This window comes from Parasteatoda tepidariorum, chromosome 1, assembly GCF_982258835.1.
Source record: "Parasteatoda tepidariorum strain Cologne lab strain chromosome 1, Ptep-v5.0, whole genome shotgun sequence".
Classification (NCBI taxonomy): domain Eukaryota; kingdom Metazoa; phylum Arthropoda; class Arachnida; order Araneae; family Theridiidae; genus Parasteatoda; species Parasteatoda tepidariorum.
The window spans coordinates 11,453,220-11,464,711 of record NC_141755.1 but is presented as its reverse complement, the minus strand read 5'-3'; the positions used below and the strand labels follow the sequence as shown (position 1 = coordinate 11,464,711).

Here is an 11,492-nt window from a genome sequence, read left to right as displayed (position 1 = left end):
TCTGGTCGATTATTTTCTGGTGTAAAGTTATGGTACTCGGTGAAAGTGAAGGTAATTAACGAGTCACATCACCAGATCTGAACTTTAATGAACATTCTTCGGAGAATCTAGTTAGGATGACTGTGACTTGCAATCACCCTTTAACAGCGACCCAAAACTTATAAGCAGCTTTGCTGAACGAGGCCACAAAAAATCTTAAACTGCCTTATTTCCAACATGAAACTCTGTTTTATACTTTATTTTCTTTTTGATCGCTAAAATAATTCAAGAGAACAAAAAACCAAGTAAATAAATAAATGAAGAGCAAGTGAAGTTAAATAAAAAAAAAAACGAAGTATTTTCTGTCGGTAGGTGATAGCTCGTAGTTGAATGAATGATTATTCATTTTCAGAAAAAAATTGTTGAGCCTATAATAGGCAGAGCTTCTGAAAACGTAATAAAAGATTATTTTTAAAAAAAAAAAGGGGGGGGGGTTGAAATCTTAAAAGCTATGTAACAGACTTAAACAATTGTTTGTTTGCCGGCAAATTAAAACTTCGGTATTCAATCTTAATCTGTTTTTATTTTTGTAAATCTTATTTCAATTATTAGGTCCAGATTTTTTTCGTGTCTTTACATACATATTGCTCCAATTCTTACCTTACAATGTATTGCGAAGCAATTTTTTCTATATAATATGTTGCATAAAACCTAATATTTTGTATAAACCAAATTATTTCTAATTTTTTTTTCATACAGCTTGTTAATAATTATTCCCAATCTTTTAGAGTGGGAATAATTTAAATTATTCATTCCCAATCAGTTAAAAATGTTTATACCTATGCACCATGAATCATTTTCAAGTACTCAAACGAAAAACTTAATCTAAAATGTGGAACAAAAAAAAACAGGAATAAAAACATGGCAAAAATCGCATCGTTTAACACTGAAGATTTATGACTTTCAGAACTATCCAAACATCAGCAGTTAATACATAAAAATAAAGTCAAACATAATAAAAAAAAGAGAACATAAGGAAGCAAATGATTCCATGCTGACTAATAGCATCATTTCATTCTTCGTAAAGGAACATCAGGAAGATCGTGCAAGGCCATTATCTGTGGACACTATCTTCAAACACGCACCTAGTCAGGTGATCGACCGCCATCGATCAACGCTACCCGTTTCCAGGAATAATTTACGGGAGAAAAATATCTTTTTTTTTTTCCGTATTTATTCTGAAGTTTCGGTTACAACGCCCATTCCCCAACTGATAATGCATTCAGCGTGAGTTTGCTTTCGGGAAGTGGACGTCATTGTCCTCAGCAGTTGCTGTCCATTGCGGACGGGATGTTGAAGATCGGAAAGATCAAAGAGGATCCATGGGGAATGAACCAATTCATGGTAACACGGTCAGCGTGCCCATCGCCTGGTAAAGTTAAATGAATATTAATAAATTTTAACCTATCTCAACATATTATTTTTTATTTAAAAAAAATTTACATTGTTTTCAATATTGTTTACTATCGATATTTTTGGTCAAATCGTTCCATTACTTTTTAAGCTCTTAAGAATTATTTCAGTTTTATATTGTTATCTCATTAAGTGATGTTACTGAAATTTTCACAGTTGACACGGTGTTTTTTTACTTAAAGAATTTAAATAAGATTATGCTCGAAAACTGAAGAAAATTGGTATCAATGTAATTTTAGATTTCGTTCAAATTTGAAAACATTTTTCTGAAGTTTAACTTATAAAAAACCAATTGTTTTGAATTTTGGAGACAAAAGTTATTATGAAAATTTGGAAACATTTTTCTAAATTAGTAAGTTGACTTATAAAAATATAATTATTTTGAATTTTGGGAACAATAGTTATTAAGAAAATTTGGGAACATTTTAATGAATTAGTAAGATAACTAATAAAAAAATACATTTATTTTGAAAGTTATTGAATTCATACATTTACATTTAATTTCTTTTTAATCCTATGTGAATTAAGAACCGTATAATAGTGTTACTTCATTAACTGACGATATTGACTTTGCTGTTCATCAAGTTCACACAAACATTTAACATAGGAATTGTAATTAATTGAAAAACTGAAGAAAACAGGAATAAAATTATACTTATCTTTCTTTAAAAAAATAAAGTACAACTTTTCAAGTAATTTAGCTGAGAGAAATTCTTTTATTTTGAAATTTTTATTTATATGCATCCGCATTTTATTTCTTTTAACCTTGGATGACTTCACCCTTTGAAACAGATAGGACACCTGTGTCCCTTTTATGTACATATACGTACATATAGGTAAAAAAAAAAATTTATCCTTTTTTCCCCCCAGTTGTTTGTTATTTTTTTATTATTATTTTTCTTTCCCCCCCCCCCCTTTTTTTTCATATGTCTGTAATTTTCCTTTGTTTTATCTTCATTTTGAACTTTATATATATACATATACTATATATATTTTTATAATTATTTTATTTCATTTGAGTTTTTGTACTATGAGAGTGCACGAAACGGTACGAAGATAATTATCTTTTTATATTATATACGGGGCTTTTAATTACATTAAACGTGAGTTCAGAGTTATGCACTATGCATGCATTTTATCTATAAATACATGAAAAATAAACTCTATATTGGCAGTTCTTAAATGGAGGGAGCTTTAGGCAGATCTGACAATTAAGTTCAAACTTAATTCACAGTAATAATTTTAGAATAAAATTATATTTCTGTCCAGTCTGTCTAGCGATTTGACATTTTTTTTTCCCGAAAGTTCTCCATAAATACCTTAAATAGGTATTTTATTTAATCTCAAAAGGTCAATTCTAGACATTCGTGTTAACTGGGCCAATGTAACATGAAAGAGAAAAATAATAGTTTAGTAGTGCTTAGATGTTAACAAATGAAAATGAGAGTCTAAATTTTAAATAGGAGGATTACTTGATAATTCTTGACAAATGGCAGCTATAAATATAACAGTGTAAGAGATATGTTGTTTTCTTTTCCTTAAAAAAAAGCAATTTTGTATTTTTACGCATGTCCCAAAAAAGACTATGTACTAAATCGTGTTATTATTTACACAGATAATAGATTAAAGATTAGTAATTTGAACGTGTTTATCCATCCTTAAAATAACAATTATTTTAAAGTATTTTCCTATGTTTTTGCGTCATATTTCTCCATTTTTTACGCGTGAAATATAGGATGATCGGATTCATGTAAAATGAGTAAAAACGTTAGTTTTTACCTTAAATTTATTGTTCAAAGTAATAGGATGAATTCTAATTCGATGTAAAGAATAATATGTTATAAATTTATTTCAATGTAAAAATGTATTGCATAATTAATGAATATTTAATACATATAAAATAAATATCAATAGAATTCAAAATTAGCCTTCAGTTTCCAACTTTTGAGAAGTGCCCATATAGAATAAGGCATTCGCAAAAATGGCTTAACAGTCGAATATGCTTTTATAGGGCAACATTTGGAGGAAGCACGTGCTTATTGTTCTTATTGTGTTACATCTGTCAAAAGAAACTTCAAGACAAAGAAGCTCAGCCAAATACTAGTCATACTTCATCACAACAGGTATTTAATCCTTCTATCAAGTTCACTTCATATGAAAGGTTTGTGGCAATATATTGGTAAGCTGCACTTAAAATGTGATATTTCCGCTTTATAATACTCCTTAGTATTATTTATATGTAGGCAATTTACACATATCTAGGATTTCCAACAAATATCAGCACAAAATACAAAATATTCTTTACAACCTATATGTGAATTTAATTATAACTTCTACAAAAATGCTTGAAAATATAACTTATCATTATATTGTTCACGGCCCTTCTAACAGTTATTTCCCATTCTTCTTAATCTGTTGTTAGAGATCACAGAGATCAAAAATGCACCACGCAAGGATCTTTTTTACCTACGAGCGTATCAAGTGTTTTATTGTTAGTATGAAACGTATCAAATGTCTTTATTCCTTGAATTCGAGCGTATTACAAAAGTAGTTTTTTCTATCTGTTGAAACGAACTTGTTGTAAATTTGTTTCATAATATATGAATTTAGTAAATATTCTAGTAGTTATAGGTAAGGTAGAATTATTTGTTACTGAATTTTGTCTTGCGGTACAAAATAGAATTTGCGAAAAATCGTTTTGAGCTTTATTTTGAAAAGTACAAAAACTACTTAGAAAATTGCTTGAAACTTTTTAAATTTTTAAGATATTTAAACCAAATTTTCTTTGTATTAGTTGCCAAAATCCAGTTTCTAACGAATTTTTTAAAAATTTTAAATCGACAATTTTTGTTATTAATCTTAAAATGCTCCAAAAATAGTGCGTAATTCCATTGAATATATATTAAGTTACAATGAAAAAACGCAACGTGAAAAAATTATTTTTTATGAAAATGTCTAGACTTACGAAACTTTACGCAGTTATTAAAAATAACAACTAAAGTGATCGATACAACTTACAAGCTCATTGCTCGATTTTCTGGCATAGGGTGTTCAAAAATAATTGTTTTCTTTAGTAATTTATTGTAGGTCTCTCCAACCTAATGTATGTGCGTATGTATGCATGTATTATTGCCTTATGCATGGTTTGGATAATATAATGGAAACACTTCTATGCTGCCATATTTTTTAATCTTTCTCAAAAAATACTGGGGAAAGAAAATAGTGTTTTTTGAACACCTTATGGCGAAAAATGTAGCAATAAATTTGTAACTTGTAGCAATTATTTTAGTTATTACATGCAATAATTGCACAAAATTTCGTAAACCTTGCTTAAATATTTATTGAAATCTGGACATTTTCACAGAAAAACAAATAATTTTTTTTGCTATAACTTTAAAAATATTAAATTAAAAAAAAAATGGAGCAATTTAAAATTAATTACAAAATTATTGTTTTAAAATTTTAGAAAAATATGTGTAAAACTACATAAGATATGAGTAATTAAAGTAGTTCTGAGCGAGAAAAATTTAAAAAACGAATTCCAAATTTTGTATTTTTTTTTCTTTTTCTAAATATCGTATTTTAAATATCTTTAAAATTTAAAAAGGATCAGCCAATTTAATAAGTAGATTTCGTACTTTTTAACGCAAAGCTCGAATTGATAAGGGGCTTCCACAAATTTCCTGTTGTACTTTACTATTAAATGAGATATCTCAAAAATGACACCGGCATTGTTGGGGATCAAACCCATAAAAATATCTTTCTTGCATGTTTTCTCTTCTTATACAATCACATTTTGGTTTATCAACGTTTATTGTAGTTGAATAGTTTTATTTCGTAGCCAGCGTTGAACAACCAGCCCATTTGCGGCTATCAATATTCAACTTTGTATCCTTGTAGTTTCAAACCCAACTCTTAAGACAAAAGAACCCCTGGATTAAGCACTGAAACAAACTAACCTTTTTGGAGGACTTTTTTATGCAACTAATCGACATTTACGTTTCAAGGTGAGGGAAACCACTGAAACCTCTCACGATTAGCACAGCTGCAACGGGATTCTTACCCGTGATCCGTGTACCACTGGGGATATTTTACATTAGAACTATGATCTTAGCGAGCCAAATCAACCAGCCATCGAATTCAAATCAACCAACTATCGCTGGGATTCAGACCTCTGTCGCCTAATTGGGAGGCGAGCCCTTCATTCGCTCTTGAGCTATTTCGGCTTTGTGGAATCATTTGAACTTTTTCACTCGGGAATAATTAAACATTCATACAAAATGTATTATTGAGAGTACAAGAGTAACGGTGACTCAGGAGATAAGGCATTCACCTCTCAATGAGGTAACCACGTTCAAATCCCAGGTGTGGCTGGTTTATACAAATTCTGCCTTCAGCTCGCACCGACTACAAACAATGCTGGCTTAAAATACCCTCAATGGTAGACGGAACATGGGTTAGAATTCCTTTGACACCGGTTCCCGGTTTTACCTCTTTTTGCAACACGCATGCGAGTTAGTTCCATCAAAAAAATCTCCACGAAGCCCAGTTTATCCCAATGCTTGATCCAGGAGTTCTCTAGTCTTCTTGGTTGAGTTCAAAATTAAAAGGCTGCGGAGTTGAACATTCATAGTAGTAAACTCATAATTCTGTCTGATGTTCAACGCCGGTTGTGAGTTATAGTGAGTACAAAAATTATAACGTGCTGAAAACAAATCCGAGTTCCTCAATCATTGGTAAAGTTAGCTATTCAAATGATTAGAAAATAGATCGAAAATAATTTGATCAAGTTGTTATAATGAAAGTTGTTATGTGCATCAAAACACCATTTTTCTAAACCCAAAAATAAAGTTCGGGAATTTTTTTTAAACAAATCTGGTCGAATTTTACCTTCACATTACACTATAGTTTAAATAATAAGAGAAAAAAAAAATTAGTACAGCTCTTAAACAAAATCTAGTTACAATTGCTTCTTTGCGTGTCTTTTCAAGTTGCTTTAACATGCAATTCTTCTTAATATGTAAGTTTTTCTTTTGATATATGGATCTCTTTTAATTATTTACTATATTGTTCTTTTACTGTATATATATATATATATATATATATATATATATGTATATATATATATTTTTTTTAAAATTGTATTATTTCTTTAAGTTTGTTTTTAAGCTAGGTCCACGAAAAATATAGATTGTGCTCACAAAGGCTTAATTTATTAATCTGGTAAACAAAACTTTTTCTAGGAAAAAAATATATTCTTGCTGGTTTTAACTACAACAGTGCTTTTTTACGTAAAGTTTGAAACAATAGTTTATTAGTAAGCAACTATGAAAACAATATAGACAATATCCAAAAATGTAAAATGCACATTTTACCACAGCATTAGATCTTTTTACCAATATACAAGCATAAAATTATTAAAATAATGTTGTCCTATATTCTATTAAAACAAACTAACCTAAAGAAATTAAACTTGAAAACCTTTTTGTTCAGGATTTCCAAAAGCTTATTTAGCTTATTATAAAAGCTTTGCGAGTAATATAAACTTTATTAGATTAAGCTTAGACTACCCAATAAGCTTTTTACATGGGTAGTCAAAAACACATATGTTTCAAAGTTTCTGTCCCTTCCATATGACATAAGTTTTTCAGAATTAATTTTTTTTATTTCTGTAACTGATTGAGTTAAAATTTTTTTTTTTTTTTCGTTTCATTACAAGATTTTCTTGCGCTTGACCTTGACAAATGTCAATTGGTATGAGACAAAATGTCACATTTTCGCACGTAGTTGTTTTATTTCCTAATACACGCAAAGTAATAGCTTATAAAAGCAAAATTTTGTCTATGTTTAATTTCACTAATGAATATTAAATCGCTCTACTCTCAATTACTTGAAAGGAAAGGCGGTTTTAAGGTGACTTCCATAATTGAAGAATGGAAAACAGTTCCAGCACGAAATGGTTTCAAAATATTAGTTCACTATTTTGATTCATATTACTCGAGTAAGGCGATAAAATATTAGTAATCTGTCTATGTCTGGAAGCAAATTATAACTACAAAATTATATATTTTTGAACAATCATGTAATGAAGTCATGTAATGTTTTTAAACAATATTAACAGCGAAATTACTGTAACGAGAAAGTATATATCTTGTGGAACTATTGTCCATTTTTCATTAAAAATTATATATTTTTTACCTCTTGGAGTTATCTTATTAAGAAGTGTGAAACATCATACAGTTCATAAAGGAATGTGTCACAAACGCAGTCATTGTCAACCAGTGTTGAAGAAAGACGAAGTTCTGACCCTAAGTAGAAAATAAAGTTTAGGGGCAGTCTTTTTCTCTTCTCATTTTTTTAATCAAATTCATGAGTCGATTTTCTAGCATTTTATTTTATTTGTTTCTTTCGCTACGGTACTTATTTTAAATTCCAATCTTTGATATTTTAAAGCTCATCTTAGCTTGAATTTTCAAGAAAAGAAAAAAACTTTTTTTTTTTTTTTTAAACTTTTATTTAAAAAGTTAAATAAGAAAGAAAAGGTTCAAAAAATAAAGTCAGGTTATACGATATCCTAAGATACAAAATCAGACACAAAACGTGCTTTATCTGATGAAAAATCATACCTTTTTATTTCAAGGGTATTTTGACTCTTGACCCTCAAAATATGAAGGATAGCCGTAATTTGGAAAATATGGTCCCAATTATCTGGACTGGAAAGAGATCGGAAGATTGGACAACTTAACAATTAAACAGTTTTAAATGAAAAAAATATATAAAATTTAAGCAAAATCAGCCAAAAAGTTTTTTAATTATTAAATTTCGGAAGAAAAAAAAGTTATTCGCAATTTAAATTTTTTTTTATTTCTAAAAAACTATTTATTCAATTCCTATAGAGTTACGCAGTTCAAAGTTAAATATTAATTTGTATTCCGTGAAGCAAAAGTTTACAATGTCTTTCGCCTTTATGCCTTACAATGTAAAAGTTTTTCAACTATTATTAAATTGAAAATTAAAGAATAATTAACACTAAAAACTATTTAACATTGAAAAATCTTGTTTCAAGCGAGTTTTAGCACTTTAACATAAATATTTTAACTTAGACATTTCATTTTTAAACATTTAAGTATCTAACATAAGTTATTCAAGCGATTTGGCACCTAAGGCATCCAACCTTCTTCTTGTCCTCCGATATTGGTATCTGACTACCGCTTCTAATTCTTTTAATTTTGTCCTCTTGAAATCCCTTTTAATTTGTCTTTGCCAAATCCTTCTAAATCTTTTTCGTCTGCAATCATGAGTCCAAGAAATAGAAAGTTTTTCAACCATTTGAAATCAATTAATTAAGGAATAATCAATACTAAAAAATTGTTTTACATTGAAATATTTTGTAATAAGCGAGTTTCAACTGTTTGACTTAAACATTTAACATGGGTTATTCTTGCCATTTGGCGCAGAAGGCCTCCAGCCTACTTCTCCTTGCTCCCCTATCTTAGTATCCGACTTCTTCTAATTCACTAAATTTTGTCCTTTTGAAATCTGCTTGTATTTGTCTTTGCCAAATCATCAGCGCTTATTACATAACAAGGCCTGAAAGGCCCAGATCTAGGGCCCTCACATTTCTGGAACCCCCTTAAATGCTACAAATATATTTTTGTGTGTGTCTGTTTTTCCTTAAGAATTGTCGATTAGAGTTATAAGCTAACAAAAATTGAGATAAATATAATCTCAAATTTATTAATATATCGTAAATTACTTGTGTTATAAATAATTTAAAAACACTCATAATTAAACAACAAGTAAATTTAGTTTAAAGTAACGACCTGGTGGCCCCGGGAAGTTCTGTGTCTAGGGTCACTGCATTTCTAGATCAATTCCACGAAATCATTCCAAATCTTCCTCTTTTTCTTCTGCAATCAGGGGTTCAAGAGAGAAACGTGTGTCACTTTCATGATATTCTTACTACACGTCCCTCCATTTTCATTTTCTCTTGATGCTTACGACTATTGTACTGAGGTTTGCTCTCTTCAATTCATTTCATTCGTTTCATTTTTTATTTTAAGATTTCAGAAGATATTGAAGATTTTTCTGGGACAGTTATTTCGAAAAAACTTTCCGAGTTTCATAAAGGGTTGTCTAACTTTGTAAGACACCATCTTTCTGAAAGTTGTGTAATAAAATTAATCTGACAGTTGTGTTATTGATATGTATTTTTTGTGTTGCATATTTCTGGATTCCTAGAATTTTGTGGCTTTTAAAAGATGCTCTTGGGTGGATGACTCTGTTCATAATATTTGTCTCCACTCCTTCAATGTTGACAAACATTTTAAAATTCATTTCAATTGTTTCAAAGGTATGAGAAAATAAGCACCAATTGTAAAATCAATATTAAGGTGCCAGTTTGTGCGTTTGATTTCGTAACTAAAAATACTGATGGCTAAAATTAATAAGCACGTGTAAGGTTGAAGCACCTACGTATTCAATAATTCGATCAAGAGCGCATTTTACCCTTCGAAATATACATGTGATGCTTTATATAATGAAAATCCGTGGTGTACAGTTTTAGATCCATTATGTAAAAATTAAGTTAAAACCTGTTCTCTAGCAGGTGTTTCAAAATAAGTGAGAAGTGCCAAAAAGCTGTCAAATAACTTATTAAAATAACTGAAGATAATAAAAATGAATAAGGGATTACAATAATCTAAATCTGGCCGGGATAGCATGGATGGTAGAAAGTAGGACATGTATTCGTGAGAACGAGAGTTTGAATCCAGCCTACCGAAGAATCCCCATGTATCAAATGATGACTGGTGCACGTTATATTTGTCGGGGTTACAAAGTTCTCCAAATCCCTATAACAAATCAATATCTCTGGGGGTACTGATCCAGGAGTTTCCTTATCTTTTGGCTAGGGTTCAAAATTACAAGGCTACGGAGTTGAACGTGGGTAGTCAGAAACACAAATTTGGGCCGTTTGTTCAACGACGGTTATAAAATAAAATAAAATAATTTAATTAATAAAATAAAATAAAATAAACACAGGAACAAGTTTGAACAAGGAAATAACAAGGGAGATATAAGAAACAGGTGTGAGGGTTTGAATTATGTTTCTTATCTCTCCCTTGTTGTTTCCTTGTTCAAACTTGTTCCTCTGTCCCCATTGGTTAAGCCAATTTTAAACGTGTCGGTCTCCTTACTTCGCTATAACCTTCATTTGGTGTTTAAATATTGAGGAAAATATATGTTTTTAGAACAGAAACTATAGAATGCTGGTTTATGAACTTGTACTTATTCAGGTGTTTTTTTCTTCTTTTTTGCTTTAGTTTACGTAGCACAAAACATACACTATCCGTCGCTGGAAGCTTAAAGCTGATGGTTTGTAGCGTAACACGAATGTATTACAACTCCAGTGGGTGCACAAATAAGCAAAGTGACAAATAATTATTTTAATTTTTCTTTGATCTTGATGGCCTAAATAATGCTTAGTCAGAGTTTAAAAATTTTTTTGTTCTTCCACAATTAATTTTCAATTCCTATTCTGCATATTTTTTACAAGGCTTCTAAAAATATACATCAAAAGCAATCATTATTAACCAATTTTTATTAAAAAAATATTGCATAACTCGTGAATGACGAATCGCTATAAGATTCGTTTAATTTAATTGGGAAATCGATACACAAATAAGCTTAAAATACAATACAAAACATATACATAATCTCTAAATTTGGTCATAAAATCAAAAAGTTATAATTGCTGAATCGGTTCATGTACTATTGAAATATTCTAAATAGTATTTTTGTTTCCTCTCCTTCAAACCAGGTCTACTTTATCTCATCACTGCCAAGATGTTCGGAACCAGAACCTATCAGACAACCTCCTCCAGATTATGAAAGTTCGGTGTATCATAAACAAATTCAAATTGATGAACCACCTTCCTATGAGACTGTGATCGCCATAAAAAACAATCAAACCCATTCACTAACATTGTAAATAACTTTTTTTAATGGATTAGTAAAAAAATAAAAGATTTTTTATTGTA

At 29.8% G+C, this 11,492-nt stretch overlaps 1 protein-coding gene across 1 annotated transcript; it reads left to right on the top strand.

Annotated features, from left to right (window-relative positions):
- The first annotated feature begins 1,054 nt into the window (after positions 1 to 1,054).
- Positions 1,055 to 11,492, top strand: LOC110282024 (uncharacterized). The gene is made up of 3 exons (XM_043056114.3): positions 1,055 to 1,411; positions 3,464 to 3,575; positions 11,273 to 11,492. Exons 1-3 carry the CDS (start codon positions 1,362 to 1,364, stop codon positions 11,441 to 11,443), a joined length of 333 nt encoding a protein of 110 aa, XP_042912048.1. The 5' UTR covers positions 1,055 to 1,361; the 3' UTR covers positions 11,444 to 11,492.

Bases quoted from the DNA above. Each gene is read 5' to 3' on its own strand.
- LOC110282024 (XM_043056114.3), top strand. From the start codon at position 1,362: ATGGGGAATGAACCAATTCATGGTAACACGGTCAGCGTGCCCATCGCC. The intron at 1,412-3,463 runs GTAAAGTTAAAT...ATGCTTTTATAG, and splicing joins GTCAGCGTGCCCATCGCCTG to GGCAACATTTGGAGGAAGCA. The intron at 3,576-11,272 runs GTATTTAATCCT...CCTTCAAACCAG, and splicing joins GTCATACTTCATCACAACAG to GTCTACTTTATCTCATCACT.